Source organism: Podarcis muralis, chromosome 10, assembly GCF_964188315.1.
Source record: "Podarcis muralis chromosome 10, rPodMur119.hap1.1, whole genome shotgun sequence".
NCBI lineage: Eukaryota > Metazoa > Chordata > Lepidosauria > Squamata > Lacertidae > Podarcis > Podarcis muralis.
This window is the reverse complement of record NC_135664.1, coordinates 47,503,591-47,531,585: the sequence shown is the minus strand read 5'-3', so window position 1 is coordinate 47,531,585 and position 27,995 is coordinate 47,503,591. Positions and strand designations below refer to the sequence as shown.

The window sequence follows — 27,995 nt, the reverse complement described above, 5'->3', positions numbered from 1 at the left end:
GGGTCTCCTACTACCCTTATCAAAGAAAAAATCCATAGATACACTCCCCCCCCCCCATATAATATTATTACATAAACACTGATAGAACTATGACAGTATCATGGCACAGCTTTCTAAAGGAACACCCAGAAACTAGTTTTCCTTGATGGTGGAGGGGGAAGAGATGAACTGCATAGGCTTTTGTTTCCCCCCCAAAAAGCTGAATATAAAATACCAAAAATCAATAAGCCCTCTTTCTCCCTCTGTATACTGAAAGGTACCCCCACCCCTGCCCTTAGGAGAGAACCAATTGACCAGGATAGGAATTTTGAAGTCTCCATGCTTCCCCTCGTAACAAAAAGAAGCGTCACTCATCCCAAGTTGCTCTCCTTTCCAACACTGCTCTTCTCCGTCTGCCTTTTGTCAGTCTGAGGCGCAGAACTTGAGGTAGCCAGTGAGCAAGGCTGCGGCATGCAGGAGGGGTTAAGGGACCGGCTCCCCATGCACGCGGAAACGATAAATACAGGTGTACTCCGGGTGGCCCCAGTTGCTGAGAACTCTAAGCTCAATAAGCTGGAAAGCTGCAATCCTGCCTTCATCCTGAGGATGTAAAAAAGGGGGAAGCAGGGAGGGAAAAGGGAAGAGAGAAAGGCAAAATATTGAGGAGGGCCAGAGAAGCATCAAGCTTGTTTCTTTGGAGACATAGGGCTGCCATGCCGCCTCCTCTACCACCACCCTCTTCTGTGAGATGCTCTGGCACTGCTCACACTGGCATCTTCAGGTAGGGCTGAGAGAGGGCCCCTGCCCTACCTGAAACCCTGGAGACCAGCTGCCCATCAGTGTAGACAATACTGAACTAGATGGACCAAGTCACCTGATTCAGTCTGAGGTAGCTTCCTAAAAGCTACCACACTCTCTAGTTCTACCTTGGGCTAGGGTTTCGACCCACCACCGCCCTTCAAACCTTGCACCTTTTCCTTCCTTACCTGCAAGTGGAATGTTTGGATGGGATCCCCATCCTGGCTGTACGTGAACTGGCCAAGGAGGGTGCCCTCTTGCTGCCCTTCTTCTGTTAAGCCCTGTGGAAACAAAAACAGGTTGGGGAGAAGGAGGGAAGGGGGCGAGAGAATGGGGAGGGGAGGGCCGTGGGGAGATCAGAGCAACCGCAGGATCAGAGAGGGGGGAGGGACACAAGTGCGGTTAAAGGCCAGTCTTGTGGCTGCATGCCAAAATGAAACACACAGGGCTACGAGGAGGTAAGGGACAAATGGGAGCAGTAGAGGGGTGGGGAAAGAAGGCTGATGGTAGTTATGAACGTCAATGCCTCTTCCTCCTTTCCCAGAGAGGTGCAATTTTGGAATCTCACACCTCCACACCTAGGACCCGTCATTTGTTAAGGGTTCTGAGAGTGGGGTAACTACGATCCCCAGGATTTTTGAGAAAAGCCATGTGCTGTAAAAGTGTGATGTGAATGCAGTGCCTTATACTGTCTTGATTTATTCTGTCCCTCTTGAATACCCTGGGAATTGCAGTTCTGCAGGATGGGCCTTGGGCTCCAAATGAAATTTCAAGACATTCATACTACAGTTCCCAGGATTCTTAGGGAGGTGGGGGAGCTGCAGCAGTGCACTTGGACAAAGACTAACATCAGTATGCATCGTACATATGCCTGCAGTCTTGGCTCCTGGTTGTACCAACCCAAACTTCATCATTAATGATCCCAAGGTGTCTAACAAATGGCTCCTTTCACCCCAGACTCTTGGGTTGCCTGGTGCACCTGTATTCACACTGCACATCAGCCTTGGCCAACATGGGACTCTTTGGACTACAACTCCCATCAGCCTCAGCCAGCACAACTGATGGAGGTTGTGGTCCAAAACACTTGGAGGACACCAGGTGGGTGAAAGCTGATGTATATGATTGAACTGAGAGCCAGTGTGGTGTAGTGTCAGACTAGGACGTGGGAAACTAGGGTTCAAATCCCCCCTGGTCATGAAGCTTACTGGGAAGTACCGTTTGCTAAAGATGCTGAGCAACAATCAGTCCTTCTTCCCCGGGAAATCTGTCAACAGTAGCTCTGTAAGGTTAATAGGGGCCTGCTCTCAGCACACTTCATAAACTACAGTTCCCAGGAGTCTTTGGGGGGAAGCCACGACTGTCTAAAGTGGAATAATATTGGTTTAAATGTATATCGTGCAGATGGGGCCTTAAATAGCTGTGCATCTGACCACTCAGTTGGGCAAATTTATGAAGGGCATCTTGCTGTACTTTGGGGAGAGAGAGAAATCTGAGGAGACTCTTCTGGTGGAAAAGCCCTGGATGCTATTGGAACCCCTGCTAGCAAAGTGTGAGAGAAGCCTCCCTCTTCTGACTGAGAATGGGAAATTATCTCCAGTGTGCCTCTTTTAAACTTGCCCAATCTACGACATCCCCCCCCCACCCCAGTCCCAAGCAAAGAGTGACTTACATAGACCGCAAAGTCCTTGGGGGCGCTGGGAATGGTCCCTTTGGGAGAGAGGGCTTTGGAGATGTGTTCTAGCGTCACAGCTGTGGGACGGATGTTGCTCGAAAGGCGAATGACAGCAAAGCCTTGGGAGCCTTGGAACGCCCAGCAGTTCCCAGGGTGGACATCTGGCTGAAATTAAATCAAACACACAGAGTTTTAGGTAAGAGGCTGCCATATGTTAGACTTAACCATTGTATCTGAAAGCAGAAATGATGCTCCAATATGCAAGGACCAGGAGGGAAAACACAGTGATCTCTGGGTTGGTACTTGTTCACAAATTTAACACAGCCCTTGGCACCTTATGGTACTGTTATCGTATTCCATATAAAACAGGGCAAAGGGACTTTTAAACATCTGTTAAGAAGTATTTAACAAATCACCTGGCAGGTGACTAGGAATTCCATGCAGGTCAGGGAGCAAATTGCTCCATCTGTAATATACATTTCGCCTTTCATTTCCAAGGAGTTCGAGGTGGAAAGACATGCTGTAATTGACACGGGAATGCTGCTGAATATGGCAATCAGTCCTGTCACGTGCTTTCTCTCTTCCCCTTATAATGTGGAATATGGCTCATCCTTGTGATGAAGTCATGTAGACCCCCTGTTTCTTACTGCACTCACTACCTCTCTGCTTCCTACAAGGTGGTTTTATATTTACTGCCACAGTTCTGTTTAATTTTTTACATCAATATCCTGCTTTCCTTCCATCTTGGAACCCAAAGTGCCATACATGTAGTTTCTGGGCAGCCAGCCAGCCATCCAGGTATAAATCAGAGCCAGATCTGCTTAGCTTTAGCAAGGCGCCTTCAGACCACACACCGGGGCAATAGTGGCAAAAGAACCCAAGGCAAAAAGCAAGAGTTTCTCAGGAGGGTAAACTGCCAGGTTTCAGATTCTGTCTAGTGGGGAGTTTATGCAAAGCTTTGATACTCTTTGTCTGAGCATGTAATAGCACACACAGCATATTTTCTCCAGCTCAACATTTGAGACCACTATATTGATACCTGCTTGCATATGAAGTTTACTGGGCCAGTCACATACACACACTGTCCTAGCTTACTTTATAGAGTAGTTGTGGATATTCACAATACATACCAACCTTCTAGGATGAAGGTCTAAATAAAAAGGTAATCTGCTGGGTGAGGTATTGTGGATTTGAACCCAGACACTTTGGGGAGAATAAGATAACAAAGAAAAGGTAGGGCAGGGCCATTGTACCTTTAATAAAACCTACCTGCAGAATGACTCGTGGAGACTGGGAGTGGTACCACAGGGGGATCCCAAAGAGACTAAGCAATGCAGTCTTGGTCTCGTAGGTTTCTGAGCACCGGGTGCTGATAACACTGGCCCCTGTAGTTAAAAAGATATGGGTGAAGGAGAGACACATCGTTTTGCCCTCTGCTCAAAGCAGTAAGAGAGCTCATGCAGACAGCTGATAAATCTAAAAGATATTTGAACATTCCTTTAACATTCCCCACTCTAACAATAAGATATTCCCAAACTGCAACTGGGCTATTCAATGCATATTTGCATGCATTATTCTGAATGGGCAATTTGGGGTTTAGGAACTTTTCTTGGGAGAGGGCAGAAGCTGAATCTTGTAGGAGAGACAGAAGAGACAAAAATTGCTGAAATTTGAGAAAAATAGGTGTGGATATGCAGAGGGGGAACCCTTTCTGGTTTTTCAGTTTATAACAGAAACTGGCAACAAAGTTTTAGGTTATTCTTTGCCACCATGAGGGCTAGAAGCATGATTGTTGTTTTCAACGTGAAATAGAAGATTCTCAGACAATTCCTCCCTGCAGCAGTATGACCTGTAATCAACATGCCAATTCTAGCTCACGGGCCACCTTTCTTGACAGCTATCAGGACAGAAAGACCAGCCTAGCCAGAGTTTGCATACCTGCAGATTCAAGAGCATAATCAACCATTCCAATGCGATCATCGCTGTAGCGCTTCAGGGCCCGGTTGACAATGTGGTGAACTTGCTGAAACAAGACAAAGGGAATGAATGTAGGGCAAGAACTCAGGATTCCAAAACTTATTTTCCAGTTTTGTTCTATTATGCCAGGCTAGAGGTAAAGCGTGCAAATGGCAAGGCTACCTGAGGAATTCAGGTATAGCTTTGCTGGTGCAAATCCTGAGACTGGTTGCATATGCATATTAGTGGTGCATCAACAGACCACTAAGACATGAGACCTGCACCGTATGGACTGGTGGGACTGCTGTGCCAAAAATTTGCCTGGGAACATCATGCCACATTTTTTACTTAGTTGAAGAGGCATAGGGTGATATTAAAAGTTAGTGTCATTAATTTCAATGAGTAGACCCATTGAAATTAATGGACACAACTTAGTCATATTCATTAGTTTCAATGGGTCTATTCTGAGTGAACTTAGTTGCATATTACCCATAAATTGTGACTTAACCATTCCTTCCTGCCTTACACACCAAATTGTTAGTGACATCCTGAAAAATAAGGAACTGTCAAACCCTGCAGAGCTGATCACTATTTTGTCAATAACCGATACTGCCTAGGATGAGAGTTGAGGCTTAATATTCAGCAGGCAAATATATTAGCAAAGTTAAGAGTTATTACTGTGTCAGGGAGCAAAGGGATGGCTGATGGTGCCACCTAATGGATGGCTGCTGATATGCCACTCAAAATATTGCTTGCACTGTTGTCAAAGGTATAGAATCAATCGTAGAGCTGGAACGGACCCCAAGGGTCATCAAGTCTCCAGCTCCCTGCAATGTAGGAATCTCAGCTAAAGCATCCATGACAATTGGCCATCCAACCTCTGCTTAAAAACCTCCAAGGAAGGAGAGTCCACCACCTTCCGAAGGAGACCATTCCACTGTCGAATAGCCCTCACTCTTAGAAAGTTTTTCCTGTACGTTTAGTTGGAATCTCCTTTCTTGTAACTTTAAGCCATTGGTTTGAGTCCTACCCTCCAGAGCAGGAGAAAACAAGCTTGTTCCCTCTTCCATGTGACAACCCTTGAGATATTTGAAGGTGGCTATCGTATCTCCTCTCAGTCTCTTCTTTTCCAAGGTAAACATGCACAGCTCCTTCAACCACTCCTCATAAGGCTTTGTTTCCAGACCCCTGCATCATCTTGGTTGCCCTCCTCTGCACACCTTCCAGCTTGTCAACATCCTACTTAACTTGTGGTGCCCAGAATTGGACACAGTATTCCAGGTGTGGTCTGATTAGGGCAGAATAGTACTAGAACTTCCCTTGATCTGGACACTATACTTCTGTTGATGTAGCCTGGAATAGCATTAGCACTGGAGCCTCAAGAATTCCAGGGCTGTGCAGGGACAGAGACCAACCAGCTGGACATGGCTGTGCTGATGCCATAGGACATCTGGGTTGAGAAATGGCCTGGAAGAATCATGAGAGCAGAAGGGAGGCAGGGAAGAGCCTTACCAAACAGGACTGACTGGTTCAGCCCTGAATAGAAGGCCTGATCATTGGCTCCTTCATAATGATAATTGGCATTTATACAGCATTTTCAGTGTTCACTACCTGCACATAAGTCATTCTTACAAAGCCTTGCCCCATATTGCAGATGTGAGGTTGAGAGCCAAAGTTTATGGCTCAGCTAAGGCAGGTGGAGCTGGAGACATTTTAGATACTGGAGACCTACTTTGTTTTTTTACTAGAGCTTTTAGGTCCAGCAACCAAACTCACATACAAATACATATGCTAAGAATTAAGGTATACAGTAAGCCCATAACTTACATTCCGGTGATCACGCCTAAAGCCAAAATTGCGTATCGTCTAAACACGCTGGGTGCAATGGAGTGGGGGGTTGCCAGAGTCTCTTTCCCCCTGGACGCCTGCCCCCTTTGTTTTTTTTAATTTGCCAAGTGCGTAAAGGTGAAAGCGCACAAATTAAAAACACACAAATTGCAGGCTTACTGTGCCAAGTATACTAAGAAATGACACAGACTAAAAATTAAGAACAGGATGCCACTGGACAAAAATTCACTCCTGGTTTCCCACAAAGCTTTCTTCATTTCTTCAGCCAAATTTAGCGGGGGTGAGGTAGCCTTTTCATTGTTGCTCCTCAATATTACTTTCACATTCCAGACCTCTAAATATACACACACAAGTAACATTCTACACCACCATCTTAGCATCATTCTTGGAAATGCCCTTGTGAGGAACCACTTCAGCCAATTGGTAAGCGAATTCTCACCTCTTCCGTTACTCCTACGACGCCCTCCCTTTGGAGTACCACCCCGACATCTCGCGCAGAGAGCCGCTGGTCCTCGGAGATCTTGGCAAGGATCTTCTGCTCCAGGTTGAGGAGCTGTTCCTCTAATTCTTCACGATGGAGAAACATACTGCCTGTCCCGTCCCTTTTAGCCTGGGATAGGAATCGGCTGAGCCATATTGGAAACTGTATTTCCACCTGAAATCCAACAAAGAGAAGAACAGGTTTCATAAACACTTTTCCTCCTGTGATTTGCAGACCTTCAATGGAGAGAACGTAAATAGATTACTGAGAACAAGCAACAGCTGCCCTGGGCTCCCTTGGGAGTAAAGGAGGGGTATACATTTGTTAAATAACAGCAACAGCAGTGCTTCCACCTTAGAAGATTTGTTCTAAGGGGCATGATGGGTGAGGCAGAGATACTTAACAAAAATGTTTGCAGCTTTTCATCTTTTGACATCTTTTAATTTTGACATTTTGCTGATCCGTAGGCTGGACACTGACCTTTCCCCCCTCCTGCAGGCCACTTTGTCAGATGGGTGGGGCTGCCCACCTGTCATTTACCTGATGTCATCGTGACAACAGGCGACAAATTTAATAAATATTTGGAATGCATTTGTAGAAACCATAGTGTCACATGAATCAACATATACTTGAGGGAAACAATAAGCTTATATAGTTTTGTAACCTTAATTATATTGTATGCTTATTTTGTTTCTGCTGCTTTCAAAAATGTTTCTGATGTATCCTTTCCTTTTTCTATTCATTTGTTTATTTACTTTAATTTACTATAACAATATCAATAAAATATAAATAAATAACTTCAATGAGATGTGCTTTCAGCACTGATCAGCAAGCAGGGCTTGCTGTCAGCGCCCATCAGTAATGCACTTTAATCTCCAGACTGTTCCTTTGCAGCCATGTTCTTACCTGCCACACATATGACACACCTCAGATGTCAGGGAAGGTTAAGTGTGGTTTGGGGAAAACAGCCTTGCAGGAAAAATTAGGACGTCCGACAGACTTAATTTGGCCCCGAGGCTCTCCATGCCTGGTTCATGTCCACTCCTACATAGAAAGGAGCAGACCTCCAGTTCCCTGGCTATACTACACTAGAGATAAAAGCTTTCCAAGAAAGGCTTAGCTATGAAGGTCACTGGGAGACCTTGGACTGGAATAACAGGTTTATTGCAAGACTTAAAATGCAGAGATGAGAAACCATGTAGATCAGCTTGAGCTGGAGGAAAGGTATTAAATGAATGATATATAATATAAAATGAACTTACATCTTCCCGCATTTCCTTGATCTGTCCTGGCAAAGAATCCACGTGTTTTGACAATCTTTTCTGATCCGAGGCCAAGACCACGAATTCTTTTTTCAGGCCTGTCAGTTGCGCTTCCAGCCTTTCCATCTCCTTTTGGAAATTACCCATCAGACCTTCTTGTGTAGAGCTTCAAAAGCAAAATGAAAATTCAGGTGCTTCAGAGTCGGTGGTATCTTTAATCACCTCCACCAATAATGTTCTACAAAAGCTATGTTTGGCTGTGAAGATCAGTCAACAGCCACCCCATGAAAATTAACCCAAGTAATACCAGACAGCCTAATCCAAGCTATGTACCACACCGTATATTTAAAGCACATGCATTTCATCAAAGAAGCCTGTGAACTGTAGCTCTACAAGTGGTGAAACTACAGTTCCCAGGAACATTTGGAGAAAGTTGTGCTTTAAATGTGTGTGAATGTGCTTTAAATGGATGGTGTGGATCTGCTCTGATTTCCAATATGTTTTGTTTGCTGTTGATCTCATGGATGTCTCTTTGTGAGACTGTGGATGCAGAGAGGGATAAAAAAAATCAAATGAATAAATAGTTAAGATGTTCTGAATGTAGGTAATAGGGCAGCAACTGACTATGCCTCTTTATAAGTACTTGCCATCAAAAAAATAGCACATAGTTCCTAGTTGATCTTTGACTGCAACAGGACTTAAGAAAAAGCACTTTCTTAAAAGCAAAATGGTGCAAACTGCAAATGAATTAAACAAACAATGATGTGTGACCCCCCCCCCCTTCCAATCTCCTAAAACCATATTTCAGCCACTAATTACAGGTTTCTGGGCCAAACAATCAGGTTTGACTTGTAATATAAGCAAGTATTACAAGCACTGAACATAGAATCATAGAGTTGGAATAGGCCACAAGGGCCATCGAGTCCAACCCCCTGCCAAGCAGGAAACACCATCAGAGCATCTTACCAGCTCATTATATGTCAGCATCACTACTTAAAAGGTGATAAATTGTATGAACAGCATTGACAGAAATTCTCAGGTTATTCATGCACCCTGTTATTCCAAGAATACGTAAGTTTCACTTTCAAGTTAAGAACAATGTCACTTTAAACACAATTCTCTCAGGTTACATGCATTCCCGGCCCTCCTGCTATCGTAAGACAGAAACTGCCATAGGAGACAACTCTTTCTTGAGGATGCTCAAATTACCTTTGCCACTGTGAAGTCATTTGGAGCATCCGAGTTTCTGTCTCCTGTGGGAGAAACAGGACACAGGTCAGGAAATAGAAACAAAGCAGAATAAAATCCATTGCTTGTGCAGCACCGTGTGTATATCTAGAACTGGAGGAGCACAACACGCCACAGCAAGGGATGGATGGATGAATCATAACATATCTTCTATTTGGACCATTCACTACTTCTTTTTCCACTTCTCAGTGGGTGAGCAGGGGTTAAAGCCATTTGCAAAAGTGTTCTTTGAAGAAGAGCCATGCTTCTCATTTAAGTGAGCAGGCAGGCAGTAGGAGAGAGCAGAAAGGAGCCTCCTCTCTTCAACTCACCACTGGCTACACAGGGGAGAAGCAAGAGACTGCTTCAAAGACTGCTTTTGCTTCAAGACAGACCTTCCTCACCCCCTGCACTTCTGTTTCAGCTTCTGGAGAGAACAGGATGTACAGCCAATGCAGGACTAAGCCTTGTTCTTCTGCCCATCAGCTGACTTCATGCTCCCCCACTGAGTTAGAGCCCCCCCCTAGAAGTTTGGCTTGCATGCCTCATTTAATTAAATAGAGCTAAGCACATGCTTAAACCTCCCCTCCCCCTTAAATTAGTGGGAGATGTGCTTAAGATCAGCTGCATCACACCTAGAAATGTTTCAAGATGCAGTGAAACAATTGAAATAATCAATGTAAAGGTTATACATGTTTTACTAAAAAGTGAAAACTGTAAATATTCTATTTGGATTAAAAATGGGGGGAAACCCACATTACAATTACAAGAGCTGTTAAGACAGTGGTTTCAGCTACATGTAACAAGAAACCATGGTTTAGTGCAACATGAAAAAGTTCCAGGAAGTTCAAGCACAGGTTCAGGCACTTCCTCCTCCTGTGCAGTCAGGAGGACGACTTCTGGGAAGGACCACAGCTCAGACATAGAGCATCTGCTTAGCATGAAGAGGATCCCAGCTTCAATCTCTATCATCCCCCAATAGGGATGGAAGAGACCCCTTGTCTGAAACTCTGGAGAGCTACTGCTAGTGTTGACAGCACTGAGCTAGATTGGGCAACTGTCTGACTTGGTATGGGCAGCTTCCTGTTATTCTGCAGAGTAATTTCAATTTCAAAGAAATGGCATCTTGTTGTGCTGTATGAGCAAGGATTCTTGGCTTATACCAAACTCTAGTGAATGTCACAATAAACTATCAAGAAGCTTCAAACCATGGTTTTTGAAGCTGGCTTGTTTAACCAGGAATTGTGTTAAGCCAGGATCCTTGGTTCATATGATACAACAAGCCAATATTCTTTGAAAGTGAATGCAGGTGGTATGACAACCTTCCCTGCACACTGCATCCTTAAAATATGAAATCAAGTTTTACCTCTGAAGCCTGGGATACTTTCTTCAAGAGACTGTCAAAATCCTTCCGTAGCTGGGATCGAAAAGCATCCAACTCATTCTGTACGGAGACAAGAGAAGTAGTATATAGCTTTAAAAACAAGCACAAGTTTGATAACTGATTAATAGTTTGGTTTTGAATTGGTTAATCAAACAAACCAATGAACCAAAATATTGACATTGCAAAACTGCAATTAAAGCTCCAGCAGGTAATTTTTGTGCCATTACTTACAGATAAATTGCGTAACTATCTGTTTTTTCAAGCATTTGCCCTCTATGTTGTTGTTCTGCTAGAACCCTCCCCTTAAGATCCCACTTGTTGATGCTGTTTGCTGCAAACAGCAGCTTCAGGAGATCATTTTTAGGTGGAACAAATGGTGCAGAGGAAAGGCTTGACCCTTCTCCCATCCCATGATCCTGATAAAGACTGAGCAAACTGCAACTGCTATTTTAAAGCAAGGGTAGGGAGCAACATGCAGAAGGAAGACATGTTTAATGTCAACGTCAGGGTTGCCCCTGAGTAAGTGCCCTAGAGCCATTTCTCAGAAACCTCTGAAAAACAAGGATTGCAGACAAGTTAAATGGTTTCCTGAAGCAAGGGTGTTGCAGGGTTTCATCAGGAAGCTACAGGACATGCACCGATTGGAAACAAAGTAGTATGTCCACTCCAAATCTTTTGCTGGCCCAAGCAACATAGAAAGTGAGATTGTGTATAACCACCCCGATACCATGAGCACAAATCGTCATGAATGCAAAAAAGGGATCCAGGCTCTGCTCATACCCAAATTTGAGGAGTGTTCAAAACTGGAAATTAAGCAGTTATGTGCACAAGTCAACATGCTTGCAGCCCTAAAGTCAATTCTCCCCCTTGATGCCAAAATGCCCCCTTCATTCTCTGTACCTTCCCTACCTGGAGGTGAAGGTCTGACTCTGCACGGAATTCCTCTCTCAAGATGGTTTCTCGTCGTCTCACCAGCCCATCCAGAAGTGACAGGGTATCGTCATGAGACAGGGCTGCTCCTTCCACCGTCTTTCCCCCTTTTTGCAGTTCCAGCACTGAAACTGCGCCTTCCAGGCTCTCAAGATGTCTCTCCAGTGCCTGAAGCCGAGACAAAACCTGCTGCTGTCCCTTTTAAATTCAGGGCATGGGGAGGGGGGGGGGAAGAGAGAGAGAGATGCAGCTACATAAGGCTACTATCACCATAATTTATTAGAAAGAATCTAAAATGAATCGTGTAAAATGCTCTCTGCACCCCTGACAAACTGCAGCTCCCAGAATTATTTCATTTAAATGTATCCTGGAAATGTATCCTAGGCTTCAGGTGCAACAAGGCTCTTTCTTTGTTCATCTATTCCAACCCCCTGCAATGTGGGAATCTTTTGCCCAATGTTTGGCTTGAACCCACAACCCTGAGATTAAGAGTCTCATGCTCTACTGACTGAGCTATCCCTTGGATTCTTAACCCACCATAAAAAAGATAAAGTACCCCTGACAGTTAAGTCCAGTCGCGAACGACTCTGGGGTTGCGGCGCTCATCTCACTTTACTGGCTGAGGGAACCGACGTTTATCCGCAGACAGTTTTTCCGGGTCATGTGGCCAGCATGACTAAGCTGCTTCTGGTGAAATCAGAGCAGTGCACGGAAACACCATTTACCTTCCCGCCAGAGCGGTACCTATTTATCTACTTTCACTTTTTTGGCATGCTTTCAAACTGCTAGGTTGGCAGGAGCAGGGACCAGACAATGGGAGCTCACCCCGTCGTGGGGATTCGAACTGCGACCTTCTGATTGGCAAGCCCTAGGCTTAGTGGTTTAGACCACAGCACCACCCACCATAGTTCCCATTAGAATTTTATGACCATCTTAACCCCAGGTTACAGCTCAGAAGCAGCCAACAGCAAAGTATATGGCTCTGCATGAATCCACCTATGTTTACTAGAATATAATTATATCCCTGTGAAGCAAAGAGGGAACTCCCTAGCTCAGCTCAGCCTGAGGGGTGAGCAGAAATGTTGCAGGGTGTCTCCTACTGATGAACCTCTGAGATCCACATAGTACTCACCTCCGAGAATGCAACAAAATCTCTTGCTTCGTCTCCCTTTTTGGTAACAGGAGAAGACAGCTTCATAGATCCCCAAGAAAACACAGATGGGTGGAGTCCGAAGGGGTAAAAATACCAGGCACCTAAATGCGATTAGTAAGGAGAGTTCAGTTACGGTTGGGTTTATCCGATGGGTCTTTACCCGGCTATTCTGTCAAAGCAGATGTCCAGTCTGACTTACAAAAATCTAGTTAAATATAAACTTCAGAATATACACCAATATTCAAATGAGGGCTTACGTGGGTAGGCTGATTTATATAACTCAACCTCATAACACCAGAACATACGGTCACTCAATAAAATGGATTGGCACCATAGTCAGCTCAGGACGGATAGAAGGAAGAACTTCACATGTTAATTTGGGGAATTCACCATAAGATGTGGGAATGGACACCAGTTTTGGAGGCAGTCATGGTTCTTCTAGCTCAATGCTGCCTCCCATGGCAAACCAATCCTGGCAGCCCCAGCCAGCATGGCCAATGCTCAGGGATGGTGGGAGTTATAGTTCAGCAGCATCAGGAGAGCCCCAAGTCTGGCCTTCCCCCATCCATCCTGGAGATGCCAGTGGTTGAACCTGAGACCTGCATGCAAAACACGTGGACCCCTACTGAGCTACAGCTTCTCCCCAGAAGGGGAAATTTTAAAAAAATTAAGAGATCAGACAGAATCTTGGAGGATATTACTAACAAAAGCTACCAGCAGAGGTAGCAAAATTGGAAGCCCAGTGTTCAGATGCAGGCAGATAAAACAAAGGAATAATTGCCATCATGCCTTGTCTGTGAGCTTCCAGAGGCATCTGGTTGGCTGCTGCAGGAGGAGGAGGAATGGTGGGTGGTCTGATCCTGCAAAGCAGTCCTTATTACACTACAGTTCTCCCCTTCCTGAAACTAATCATTAAGAACCACTTATTGATGTGCAGGAGGACCTTGACAGCAATATGGAACTCACTGTAGCCAATGGCAGTCAGGAGCAGCAACAGGAGCAGCAGCAACAGGAGCTTCTTCAGGATTGGATAGCTCCTGGGCACCAAGGAGCAAGAGAGAAAGGGAGAGGATAAGATGCAGTGGAATTCCACAAAGGCAAAACCTGACAAAGAAGCGGAGCAGCCACTGTCTATGGTCAATTTGCCCTTCCTCATAATGTCTACCATAAGGGTGGGGAAATCTTTTTGCAGCCTGAGAGCCACATTTCATTCTGGGCAACCTTCTGGGGGCCCCACATGCCAGTGGTGGACAGGGCAAAAGGCAAAAGCAGGGAAAACAATGGATTTACCTTTGTACAATGTGCTAAATTTCTACATATGCACTGCCACAACTCTCTCTAACCTCCATCCAGGGAAGCAAAAGGCATTATCCAAGTATCAGGGGTGCAAAGTAGGGAGAGTATGGGGTGGGGCCTGGGAGAGCTTTGAGGGCCACACAGTGAAGCACAGAGGGCCACATTCAGACCCCAGGCCTGTGGTCCCCCACCCTTGGTCTACCACAATGCAACATGTAGTAAGTAATTATTGCACTGCCCCTCTCCGAGACTGAGATTACTAATCTCTGGACTACCACAACATAATGTGTCAGCCATCAGACTGTGGGCTTTCCCACCCCACAATGCAAAAGGGGACAGGGAAATATGCAACATGACATCTTCGCACAACACTTTGTGCTATGGTTGCCATTAGTGAGAAGAGGAACCAAAGAGAGCTAGATGGGCAGCAGCAGTTGCAAGTCTCTTGCAACCTGTGGCTCCAATCTCAGCCCCAGATACTGGGTTGCATATGGTGACCCCTTAGTTCAGCTGTCTCCAACCTACTGTCGTCGTCCTCCCAATGCTGTTGGGACTCCAAACTCCCATCAGCCCCAGCCAGCATGGCCGACAGTCAGGGATGATAGGAATTGTAGTCCAGGATCAGCCATGGGAGAGGCCATTCCAGCAAATAAGGGGCAGGCTGTATGACATCAGAAAGACTGCACATATTTAGTTTATTTTTCAAATGGCTACCCCCCCCCCCTAATTTTCAAAAGCAGCTCAAGGCAGCTAACAAATTCATCATTCCAACCACATAACATACAAACAATTTATTATCAATTAATTAATTAATTAATTGTATATACACAGACTGACTATAAAGTGTCATTCCAAGTTGAATATCAAAATCAAAATAGTAATGCCACTGCAACCACATCAAAGCTAATACATCAAATACAAACCAGAAAAAGAAAGAAAAATAGTTCAGCATGGCCAATTTTCAGGGAGTCAGAGTCTATCAACTCCTGGGGAGCAAGAGGCTCCTACTCCCTCCCGTAGGGCAAGCTTTGGAAACCCTGCTGGCATTTGCACTTTTCAGCTCCCACCCAATTGCTGCCTCTCAGCCAGTTCAGAAATTGCTGCCAGCCGCATTCCTGAACGTTCTAAATTCTCTGCCACACTGACCGTGTTAAGACGAAGACATCCAGCAGGGAGGCTGCAGTGGTCAGGCGGTACCATGCGGTCCCCATCCACCAGTATAGCAATCCAAAGACCCGACCTGCAAAGTCACCAGAGCAGCATGAAAAACAGCAACAGGCCATGTCAACAGCTCAGCTTGTTTCAAGATCTAAGACTTCATTTCCTGCTCTGGCAAAGTGGTATAATACCAGCTTCCCTTCACGCACTTCCCATCTCCCCAATGTAGCTCATCGGAAACAGGTCTTGGCACACAACTTCCTTTATTCGCTTGCCATGTAGGCAGATCTGGCAGCAGAAATGGCAACAGTCAGAGAAACCAGAACATCTAAATCTTCTGCAATGCTCCCACTGCTGTCCTAAAAAACTGCCCTTCTGTTACAGGAAAGTCAGGAGGAGACTCCATCGTGAAAGGGTTGAATTATATCAAGAGATTTGATTCCAGCTCTCTAGGCACAAAGAAGACATTTGTGATGTGACAGGAAGCCAATTTGCTTAGCAGTGCTAAGACAATAATGTTATCACTAACTACTGTTGTCACAAATAGTCATGTAATTGTATTGGCACAAAAAGATCTTCAAGAGATGTATGGAAGCCCAAAGGGAGGGTGTCTGCTGCATCTCTGCTGGCAGAGTGTTCCACAGCACTGGACCAGAAACACTAAATGCCTGATTTGTAGTTGAGGCCAGCCAAGCCTGTGTAATATGATGGACAACTAACAGTGTGATCTCAGTGGGGATAGAAGGGCTCAGGCTGTCTTTTCATTTCCATTTGCTAACTTGCATGATGAAAATCACTCCTGTAAATAAAACACTTAATGGCTTGTCCATTTACCTGGTGACGTAAGCACAAGCCACAGAAAAGAGCCTGCTTTGGAGATTGCATTCCTCAGCACGGAACCAGAAGTGTTCTGGTCCAAGTAGGTGTGACCTGCAGGAAACAGAGTATAGGTTTGTCAGCAAACAGGACATCACTTCTTCCTCCTTCCCTCACACACTTTGAATGGAAGGAAAAGACATTATTTCTTTATGATCCTATTTCCTTGGTTCCCAAAGTAGAAGAAACCTGTCCAAGGAAACAGAGGGGACTGATAAAGCATTTACCAACCTGCCTGAGTTTTAAGAAGTACAAGGGAAACTTTGGTGGTGGTCCCTACGCCGAATGAGGAAGGGGGCACATGGATGGGCCTTCCCTGTGCTGGCCCCACACCTTTGAAACAACCTCCCTTCTCAGGCCCATCCAATCACAACACTGTTGTCATTTTTTCAGCAGGTGAAAACTCACCTTTTTTGCCCTGATGTGGGGTGAGGTGTCTTGGGCATCCAGTAGCATAGTGGCAAATTCAGAAGAGCAGGGTTCCTTCATTATAGTCATACCCATGCCCCCTCACAGCCTCACTCCTTCAAATATTGTACAACCTTCTAAGATTATTAGGGATGCCTTGCAACTATCAGCACAGACCTCCATGTGCTGCCCTTCAGCTAGAACTACTGTTTCCTGTGCACATAGCTCTCTCCTTTGGAGTGACTTAAGTTGTGGTTCCTGTGAAGTTCCATTGTGCATGGAACTTGCACACCATTCTCTTCAAAATGAAGCAAAAATGTGCTTTCAGTGCTCCTTCACTTTGGAGCATACAGCAGCTAAAAAGCTTCCCTTTCATGCCGATCGGTCAGCTCTAGGATGCTGGAGACGCAGATCCGCTGCAGAAATAGCAACTGGTCTTGCCTCACCCCCACAGAACCCTAGAACACAAGACCAGTATGGGCATCTAAATTATTGTCGCTGCAGCTCGCTTAACTGAATTGAAATATTGCATTATGTGTCATGTCGTTCTTATTTTATTGTTTCTTTTTTTACGAAGGTGAGCAGCCTTCCTGCAGCATGAGGGAACGGCAGGTGGGTGAGAGACTGATGCCAAAACCAAAGGTTTGCCAGTGTGTGTGAGGAGCTGCAAAGCTAGGATGACACTACAGGCAAAGGGACATTGTGAAAGGGTTATCTCTGTTTTCACCACAAGAGACATAAAAGCAGTCTATGCTGTGGGACAGGGCTTGGTGCAAGATGATTTTTTTTTTACATGAGTTTTCTCTCCTAGGAGGTTTCTCATTACAGAGCATCATTGCTACTGCCTTGGGACAAAGAGCACTTCTGTACCTGCATAATCATCCTCAGAGGAGTAGCCAGATGATGAGGCGTAGGTGTCGTAGGTTTTCCTTTCAACCAGCCCATTGATTTTTTTACTGGACTCCGAGCCTCCAGTACCTCTCCTCCTCCTTGCTGACAACTCCTCGCCTGGCCAGGAAAGAGGAACTTCTTTAGGAACATAGGAAGGTGCCTTATTATACTGGATCAGACCATCAAGCTCAGTATTGTCCACACCAGGGGTGGAGAACCAATGGCTCTTGGGCCCAATCTGGCTTGCTAGACCTTCTGATTTGACCCATGAGACAAATTTGGGCAAGCTACGCCCACCTGATGTCAAATTAGCCATTACCTCCCTTAACTATAACCTGTAGCCAAGGTTTGTCCTACAACTACGGGCTGTGATTAAAGAGAAGAAACCTTAACCACAAACCTCAACTAAACTGTTGCTTGGCTGCCATCCTGCACCAACTTAAAAAACCTGTGGAAGAGCAAAGCGGATGCAAGCTCTTCTCCAGATGTTTTGGACTCCAACTCTCAGCAGCCTCAGCCAGCGCAGCCAACGGGCAGGAATGCTGGGATGCCCTAAACATCTGGAGGGCACCAGGTTGAGGAAGGCTGGTGTATTTAAATTCTTTTCCTACTTTGTTCTTCAAGCTAACAACATCGCACACAGCAATACCATGAAATTTACAGCACAACCATTTAGTATACCTAGAATCATAGAACTGTAGAGTTTAAAGGGACCACAAAGCTCACACAGTTCAACTCCCTGGAATGCAGGAATCTTTTGCCCAATGTGGGGCTTCAACCCACAACCCTGATTCCTATCAATATAAATAGAGCAGTCATAATACTATATAATTCTAACAGAAAAATATACATATGATCTGCAGAGCAAGCAGATATAAATATTTCAGAATAAGTAAGAAGTAGCTGAGGAGGGTGCTAAGCAACCATATAGAACCTCTCTACAGCTTATACTGGGTGGTAGACTGGTATCCCCCCCCAATGTTGGAATGATGGGAGTTGGAGTCCACCAACATCTGGAGGGCAACGGATTCCCCAACCTCGGCTTAAGCGGAAAAGAAATACTCACTCCAGTAAGAATTGCGGTCTAGTGGATCATCCAAGAGGGCGCTGCTTCTGCCAGAAAGTCCCCTGCCATCTCCCAGGTAAGATTCGCTGACCACTGACTCGCTATAATAGGAGGTGGTATGGGCAGCAGGGTTGCTTCCCAGGCTAGGAGCCGGAGATGGCCGCTTCACACTGCTTGATTTCCTTCTCAGGCTCCGGCTGCAGGAGTAAAAAAAGGAACACACTGTCATGCCGATGTGTGTCAGTGTGATAGTGGTTAGAATGGTGGACTAAGAAATGGAATAACCAGGTTCATGTGGGAGTGGTGCATCTAAAATGCTACGGAAATAGTTAATGTAGCATATAATTCTATGATGTCACTGCAGTAGGCAGTTTTTTCAGTTACGTCTGTTATCAACTGTAGAGCGTTAGTGAGTTTGTTGTATGCTGCTATGTGCCTCAGAAGTCTGTAAAGTCTCATAGGTCTGTCAGTCCAAGATATATACGGTAAATAAATGCATGTAAATATGTTTTAGTATACTAGGTAAAATAATGTGTTATGTTTAAACCCTAAACAGAGTGCCTTGTGCAGTCTTTTCTAAGACAGAAAAAGAGAACTAGGTATATCTTTTAAAGGGTCAAACGACCTGGGGCAGCTTTCGCACATATAAACCCCCACTATGTCATGAAACAAACTGGTTGATTGAGACCTTCTCAAGCAAGCCTACCACCAGGGATGGGTGAATCTGACCATTTCTCATTCTTCCAGTCTTAAGTTCAGTTCTCCGCACTTCCATGTCAGTTTGGAATTTTTATTTTAAATTCATCAGCATTGTAGTGCTAATTTCTCCTAATGTACACGTTTTTGTATCCAGTTCTGTTCAATATGCACATTTTTGCAAAGCAATTTTCTCTGATATATGCATTTTTGCATGCTATTTTCACAGTTATGTATATATTCCTCTAATATTTGTATTTTTGGACATATTACTTGGCTGCAGAACTGTACCGAAGAATCCAGGGAACTGCAAATTTTGAAGGATGGCTGTGTTTTGATTCTTGCATTTTGGAAAGTGTGAATTCAGCAGGTCAGCCCTTAAATGCAAACTTTATCTACTTTCTCTCCCATTCCTAACTACCCCACAGGGTTGTCATGAGGGTAAAATGGGAGCTGGAAATAAACCCACAAACGCTACCCCGAGTTCATCAGAGGAAAGACAAGATACAAATTTAATCAGTCAATAAATGTGTGGGAAAGGCAAAGCTCACACACATGAAGCTGGTAGTATGTAATGACTAAACTCTCACCACTTAACAGACATGCATCTGGGGGCTGAACTTAACAGGACAGAAAGAGAAAAGGGGAAATGATGCATGTTCAAGGTTAGTGTGGATCTGAAAGGGATTAGAACTGGCTTTTGAATGTCCATTATGTGGTGATAATTGTGCACTGCAGGTGGGTGAGATACTCTGAAAGGGGAGTAAGCTGTAAACTTGGTCCAGGGAGGGACTGGTTCAAATCCCTGCCTAGCTGTGCAGCTCAATGGCTACTAGTAATCATGGTGGCTGGCTATGCACTACCTGCAGTATCAGAGACAGTATGCATCTGGAGACCAGTTGCTGGGGAGCATGTGCGGCAGGTGCTGTTATGCTCAAGCCCTGCTTGTGAGCTTCCCAGGAGCATCTGGGCAGCCACCATGACAACAGGGATTCTTCTTACTAGGCGACCTTGGGCCAGTCACACATTCTCAGTCTTAGCTGCCACATGACATTTTTGTGAGGATAAAATGGGAAGGTGGACCCATGTGCACTGGAGAAAGGGTGAGATAAAGATGAAAGCAACAAGTCACCAACTACCATTTGTGTATGACATTTGGCTCGCTTTTGTTTTTATTAAAAAGAATCTCTGCAGAAGAATGCAAATAAGATCATGCACAGATAAACTGCAAGCCCCAAGTTAAAGCTATTTAGAAACTCAAAACTTTGAAAGGCAGGCATGCAATAGCCACTGCAAAATGCACAGACTACCTTTTGCATATCTGCAAAACATCTGCTGAAACATTCCCCCTTCTGCTTTGATCTTGCAGTGGAAGGAGCTGCAATTGTACAGTTTGCATAAGCCTGAAGCCCTTTCCCCTCTTCGTTGAACAGATGATGGAACCCAAAGAGGGCTGGGGGCTCCCTTGGGGAACCCATGCTCTATACTGTACACACCAAAATATTCTCGGATTATGGGGATTACGGGGCATGCTTGATGCTCCAAGTGGGGAAAGGATCCTAGAACAAGTTTCTCTGTGGGTGGCTTTGTTCTATTCCTTTTCTTATGCCAGCATTGGAGCAATGTCTCTGTCCAGGCATTTGTACACACTATACATGCTTTGAACCATATCACTGACGGACTGCGGATGAACTGGGGCAACCCAGAAGTTTTAAAATGTGTTACGAGGCCTGAAGCTTTAAACAGGGCCAGACAGCCTTTTTTGTACAAGGGACACATTTCCCTGGGGCAATCTATTGGGGGGCTGCCTACCACTGGTCATCAAAACTATTGGAGGTTAGCTCTCTCAATCCCGTGCAGGTCTACTCAGAAGCAAACCCCACTCGGTTTGACAGGGTTACTCTCAAGTAAGTATACAAGGGAGCTTAATACAACAGATCAATACAGCTAATGTTCTGGAAAGCAAGTGAAAGCAACTCCTTTCTGACTTTAGTGTGCTATAAACACATTCTCATATCCTTCCAGTTGTTCTGAAATTACATAGAAAGAGGGGAGACACACTTTAAGAAGCCAGGCCAGAAAAGAAAAAAAGAAAAGAAAAAAGGAAACAAAGAGGAAAGGAATAACCCCTGACAATATAGAAGAATGAGGCAATTTCAGGAGCCACAAAATTGATATTGAGGCCACAGGTTGCCCACCCGCACTTTAAAATTTCAATAATAACCTCACCAAACCAGTGGCTCATATTTGCTGTGGCATGATAGATACGTCCAGTCTCACCTCTCTGTCTGTAGATTAGGTGTGACGGTTCAGAAAATAGCCACTGAGGGATCAACAACGTGTTTCCATTACAGGAAGAAACCAGAACATGGTTTTTTCATGCAGAATTAGGAGGAATGCCCAGGGTAATACAGAGATATACAACTTTGCTGCTGAGTGCATTTTTAAATAGCACAAGCAGCTATTTCTGCCTGGCCTATTTAAAAAATGATTTTTAAAAGTTGGGGGGAGCAGAGGCAGATGACAACATTTCTTAGCCGCCTACGGATCTTCTGCAAAGCGAGAGATGTGCTCAGCACACAAATAGACTGCTCTGCTTGCTCTTTCTCCCACCTCTTACTTCCTGCCTGCTTCCTCTGCAGCAGCTGTGGTTTTCCTGGATGGCTTAGCGTCTAGCAGCTGCTCGTGGTGAAACAGGAAGGAAGGAGGAACGGAAGAGCCCTGCTGGACTAGGCCAAAGCCCCACCTAGTCCAGCATCCCTTTCCCACAATGGCCAACTAGATGCCTCTGTGAAGCTCACAGGCAGCGCATGAATGCATTACCCGCCCCGCCACCCGCCTCAGGAGCCAGGCAATAGCTACTCCTAAATGGAAAATGGGGTTGCCAACTGACTGGGCCAGGGGTGAGGGGGAAGAGAAAAATCCTGACAAGCCATTTGCCTGAAAAACAAGGAGCACAGCTTCCCCTCACCCTCAGCCTTTTTTGTAAACTGAACTTCTTTGGTCATGGGGAACCTGTGGCCTTGACCTGTTTGTGGACTCAAACTTCGAGAGAGAGAGAGAGAGAGAGAGAGAGAGAGAGAGAGAGAGAGAGTGAGTGCAGGATAGTGGTTTGAGTGTCACTGCACTTGTCAGTCAGCTCTTCCACCTTTCCTCCTCCTCCTAAGTACAGAGGACCAGTAAAAAAGGTTACAGCCAGCAAATAGAGGCCACTTCACATGGTGACAGGTGTGGTGCAGCAGTCATAGTGTCGGACTAGGCTCTGATTCAAATCCTCCCTCAGCCCTGAACCTTCTCTGGGTGACCTTGGAAAGCATCTCTCAGCCTAACCTACCTCACAGGGTTGTTGTAAGGATAACATGGAGAGGAGGAGAGCAATGTATACCACCTTGACCTTCATGAAGGAAAGGTTTAAAAGCAAAAATAGATAAATAAATTCAAGCACAGTGGGCACTTGTAGTGGCCAGCCCATGTGACATCAGTTATGGCTGGCAAGCGGTTGAACTCCCTAGCTGTAACAAGCAATAACTTTTTTTCATTTTAAAGAGGATAGGTTTCTCTTTTTTTCATGGTGCATTTTGTGGCTGTTTTCTGTGGCTCTTGCTTTTAACTAAGCCACCTTCAGTCCCATCAAGGAAAAAAGGCAGGGTATGTATGTATGTATGCATGCATGAATGAATAAATAAATAAATGTTTTCCCCATACTGTGCCATTGTAGTGCTAAGCTACTGCTACTTTCTAAAAGTGAAACGTATAAAGCAGGTTTTGAAAATGGGCCCTGTCAAGTTTTTTTTTCTTTCAAAGCAACGTACGTTTCCCACAGCATAACCACCTATTTGTGCCAACTGACTGCTGCACCGTACATTCTATAAAAGGCTAGGATGAACTCTAGTGCTGCACTTAATTTTTAATAACACACTGAAGGGCCTTAAGACTTCTGTAATAAATTTGTAACTTTGGAAATGTCACATCCAGCAAAGCTGAAGAACTAGAAAAATTACTTCTCCTGTACTGCAACCCTTCCTTTCTCCTCTAATCAAGTAATGTGCTGTGCATCAGACAAGGTGTGGCTATATTGCTGCTTGGGAAAAAACTGTGGAAACAGGGAGGGTTATCACAAGTCAGATGTGGGAGAATGTGGCAAGAATTATACTGGTATTCTGCGTAGGAAGAGAATCAAGTTGAGAGTCTTCTAAGAACCACTTTGAAGGATGCAGAGTTAGAGCTCTGGGCAATATAGCTGTGATTAATATTGCAGTTAAACCTGTTTGGGCCCCGCTTGATGTTAACAATAAATTTCCTAAAAATACAGCAGTGCTCAGATTTGAAATTCAACCATGCTTCAGCTCTATAAATCTGATATCCAGTTTGAGGTCCGAATACAACTTTCAGTGCTGAAAATTCTCAACCAAATGTCTAAAAGCAAAATGTGATTTTTCAAAATGCAATATCTATCTATCTATCTAATTTGTGAATTTGGATTGCACCATGCAAACTCCTATTAGTTTCTCCCACAACACAAAATGCCTCTTCCTATCCCCAGCTCATGCCACTTACATATCACATGCAACCCTTGGATGTGAAAGGCAGCAATAACAAGCTAATGTTTTATAATGAGCTGCAGAGAAACTTGGCAGTGCATCAACATTTAGGAGGGAGGGAAAGGTGTGGGTTCCCTTTTGCTTTGTTCTGACTTACCTATCAGAGCCATCTTTATATAGGATGTGCTGACTACCCAGCAATGAACTCCCGCCACTATTACTGATGTTGTCATCATCTTCATTTTGGTAATAGCGAACAGTTCCAAGGCGCTGGCTTCGTCGGGACATGGTCAAAGGAAAACCACCAGACCTTTGTCAAGATACCTGGGGAAGCAATAGAGAGAAGAGAGCATAAGGTCCACAAACTCAGCAGCTGGGACAGCCACAGTAACATTCCGCACTGTGCAATTAAAGCACAAAGCTTCCCCTAAATAAACTTGGGAAATGCAGTTAAGCCTTACAGAGCTACAATTCCCAGCACTCTTGAAAATCTACAGATCCCAGAATCAGGCTCATGCAGAGCTAGTCTGGGGTCCAGGACAGGAGTCTTGTCCTTGGCATGACAGCGTAGGTTTTAGAGGTGTAGCAAGAATATAACAGTCACCCTGATGGATCACAGGGTTGGAAAGACCTTGGGGTCATCTAGATCAGGGGTGGGAAAGCTTTTTCAGCCCAAGGGTCACTTTTCCTTCTGGGCAACCTTCCAAGGGCCATATGCCAGTGGGGGGTGGGGCCAGAGGCAAAAGCGGGCTGAATAACTAAATGAAAAATTTATGTCTGGACAGTAGGCTAGTTTCTACGCACTCAGAGAACCCTCTCTAGCTTCCATCTCAGTTGAGCAAGTGGCAATATCAGAGTTCATGGCCACATTCCAGAATCCATTTGGGATTCAATCACATACTAACAAGTTTAGGCTGGTATGTGTGGGAGGTTTCGCACAACAAACCCATTTCCTCCCCCAAATCAGACCTTTTGTGATAAGGAAAGCAATGGAAAAATGCACTGGGCTAACACTTGCTGTGACAAAATGTCACCTGACCGCCATCCAAGCGGATCAGAATGAATGCTCCACAAACAGCTCATCTGAAAACACTCGTAAAAGGGTAACTGATGCAGATCTACTAATTCTACTTGAAACAGGAGGATTAGGGGCATTGCTACTTGTCCAGCAGGAAGAACTGCGACCTGAGATTTAGAAGTTCCTGCTACCTTACAGGCCCCTTCACTAGAGCCTCCGTCTGGCTGGCCTGAGCACGTGAGCTCAACTTTCTAACCAGCAGACATATGAATCACATGCTCCTTTTCAGAGCACCAGGAGCCAAAACTTGGCAGGGAGCTGCAGAGCTCTTGGCCAAGAAAAGAACACATGTCCCAGGCCAGCCAAGGAGAGAGCCATCTCAGACTTAAGTCAGGCTCATTTAGGTGACCCTCTGGCAGCGGCTGTATTTATACACCACCAGGCAGCCGCCCTGCAGATTTGCCTGCCAAGATGCAAAACAGTCCGAACAGCAGAAACCTAGCCTGACTCTGCTCAAAATATCCACCCCTTATACGGTTATAAAGTCTGCCTCCCTGGCTCTCTACAATCACAGCAACAAGCAAGCAGTCACCAGGCTGTTCATAGGCAACCACTTATGAAACTTCAATAACAAAACCAGTCAAATCTCGATCATGTTATGCCAGCCTGCGTTTGTAATCCTGCACCACAGCTATTCTGGGAGATGCGGCCAATTCTCTTCAGGGCTACATTGGCAAAGCAGCGCCCTGACAGTTCACATGCTTGCCTGCAGAAGATCCCTTTCCCTGGATCCTTGTAAAAAAATTAAAAATAAATCCCTTCCCTCCAAAGAAGCAGGATGCTCAAGCTGTTCCTGTACTTGCCTAGAACTATACTGCAAAGAGGGCTGCTTATGCTCCACACACCCCTTTCCATCATTTTACAGCAGCCCACAAGAGACTCCTCCCCACTCCATGTGGGCGCAAAGTAAAGAGGCATTTACATCAAATCCCAAAGAGCAAAAGAAAAGTACAAAGGCATCTGTTCAGTGCTATTAGGAAACAGCACTTATCCCTGGGGGGGATACAATAGAAAGCATGTATGCTAACTCCAGGGATCAGTTTTGGCCTCCTTTCAGAACAGGAAGGGGGAAAGCAGCAGATTATAAGGGACCTCTGTCAAGTTACTTCCTATGCATGTGCCAAACTGCCTTGCTCCTTCCTTTCTTACCAAGTTTCACCCCCACCCTCCCCCCAATAAGGAGAATGACTGAGACATCTGGGGAAAAGGGAGTCCTTTCAGGGCCCAGTTCAGGTTTTTGCAAAGGCAAAAAGAAAGAACAAGTCCTGAAACTTGCTCCCAATGTAAAGGCTGACTCTCTAACCTTGGAACATGTGCAGAAGCCAATGAACAAAGTATAACAGCAAAGGCTGTCAGTACAGTACAGTGGTTAGTGTGTCAGACAAGGACCTGGGAGACCAGGGTTCAAATCCCCACTAGGCCATGAAGCTCACTGCCTCTCAGCCTAATCTACTTCTCAGCCTAGTTTGACACTGTAACCACTACAACACACTGGCTGTCTTGACAGGAACTGAAGTCCAAATTGTCCATTGTCATCCGCTTCTCCATCATGGTTGGACAAGGACTAGTGGTAGCAGCCAGGATTGTGTTCAAATCCTGTCATGAAGTTACCTGGGTGGCCTTGGGCCAGTCATTTCACTCTTCCAGTCCAACCTACCACAACAGAACTCAGGATGCCATTTTACCCTCACAAGTTCTGTATGGGGAAGGGGTGGAGTAGCAAACACTCTTCAAAATAGTCCTGTTTCCCCCCTCCCTAATAATGAGCCACCACTGAAGTCAGGCTTTCAAGTGGGTATGAACCTCCCCACCCCCTTTAAAATTCATCACTAGCAACAACTCTTTTGCTTGTCGACTGAGTGCCCTCAGACGCCCTCCCATCAGATGTCAAAAAAATAAACAACTATCGACTTTTAGAAGACATCTAAAGGCAGCTCTGTTTAGGGACGTTTTAAATGTTTGATCACTTTATTATTAATAATACCAATATTCTGTTGGGAGCCACCCAGAGTGGCTGGGGAAACTCAGATGGGTGGGGTATAATAAAATTTATTATTATTATTATTATTATTATTATTATTATTATTATTATTACTCCCTTCAGCCCCTGCCAGCACGGCCAATAGTCAGGGGCGATAGGAGTTGTAGTCCTGAACTTTATGGAGGGCGGGCACCAGGTTGGCAAGGGCTGCCGTTGCGAGTTACCGGTCGCAGGGCTAACGGTTTCTGAAGGGACCACTCAAGCCAATTACAAACAGTAAAAGAAAGAGCGAGCGGGACCCGGGAGCAGATCTGAGGGGGGAAATAAAAACGAGCCAGTCGAATGAAGCGTCCTGAGTTACCCGCAGCCGGCGGCCACGCGGGGAGGGCGGAGGGAGGGCGTCCTCAGGAAGTCCCACCCTGCTCCCTATTCCCCTACCCGCTTCGCGTTGCTCCCTGCAACACCCTCCTCCGGCGGCGGCAGCCCCTGACTTCCAAGAGAAAGTCCCGGCGAACTCGAGGAGCGTTACACCCAAGCAAAACATGCCCGGGATGGGGCCGCTCCCCTCCTCAACGCGTCTCCCTGCCAAGGAAAAGTCCCTCCGATCTGCCGCAGCTGCCAGTGCCTCGCGAGGACAACAACAAAAGCAGCATGCGCGAGGCGGGTCGTCGCTGCTCCTTGCAAGGACGGGGCGGGGGGATAAGCCGAGAGATAAAGGGCGGAACAATTCGGAGCGTCTTTTCATATTGTTGTTTAAACGGGGGACGTTAAAAGAGGCGGCAGAAAAGGAGAAGAAGTGGCGCTTTGTTCCGGGCCAGGGAAAGAAATCAAGGCTAAGCGCGAGGGGGGCTCGCCTGGGGTGACTTCTGGGGAATGGGGCGGGGAGGACTTGGGGCAGCACCACAAGGGGAGCTTGACTCTGGGGCAGAGGAAAAAACAAGACGAAACAAAAGGGCGCCACCTTTTCTTCTTCTCCGGTCTCCTCTTGTCCTCTGCCTCTCCAAGACGGGATTCCTCCTGAAGCGCACAAACTTATCCCGCAAAGCGCCCGAGATGCCGACAACAATAAGGATGGGAAATAAAACCCCCCAAGAGCCCTTTTGCCTCGCGGGGATGTGCGCGAGGTCAGCTTGCTGGATCCTTTTTTGCAATTAATTAAGTTAATCCTCAGGAGCTGCCGCCGCCTCCGGTCCCGCCTGCTCCGAGCGCTAAAGAGAAGCCGCACGGCGACAATATGGCCCGGGTTTTGTGTGCGTGCGTCTGTCAAATCCCAGCAGCGGGAGCTTATTGGCAAGAGCCGCACCTGACCTGCGC

At 45.6% G+C, this 27,995-nt stretch overlaps 1 protein-coding gene across 2 annotated transcripts; it reads right to left on the bottom strand.

The window, feature by feature from the left end:
• Positions 1-192: 192 nt before the first annotated feature.
• Positions 193-27,983, bottom strand: SUN2 (Sad1 and UNC84 domain containing 2). Of its 2 annotated transcripts, none has more exons than XM_028746805.2 (18): positions 27,643-27,983; positions 23,780-23,946; positions 18,386-18,582; positions 17,299-17,436; positions 15,979-16,074; positions 15,133-15,226; positions 13,657-13,727; positions 12,670-12,791; positions 11,517-11,735; positions 10,590-10,667; positions 9,206-9,249; positions 7,997-8,162; positions 6,693-6,908; positions 4,388-4,472; positions 3,719-3,834; positions 2,447-2,614; positions 966-1,058; positions 193-579 (listed from the first exon to the last, which is right to left on the bottom strand). In XM_028746805.2, the coding sequence occupies exons 2-18, from the start codon at positions 23,908-23,910 to the stop codon at positions 463-465; spliced, it is 2,151 nt and encodes a 716-aa protein (XP_028602638.2). In that variant the 5' UTR covers positions 23,911-23,946; positions 27,643-27,983; the 3' UTR covers positions 193-462. The 2 variants fall into 2 exon arrangements, with proteins under 2 accessions (XP_028602638.2, XP_028602639.2); XM_028746806.2 differs by lacking the exon at positions 27,643-27,983 and adding an exon at positions 27,120-27,270.
• Between the last annotated feature and the right edge of the window lie 12 nt (positions 27,984-27,995).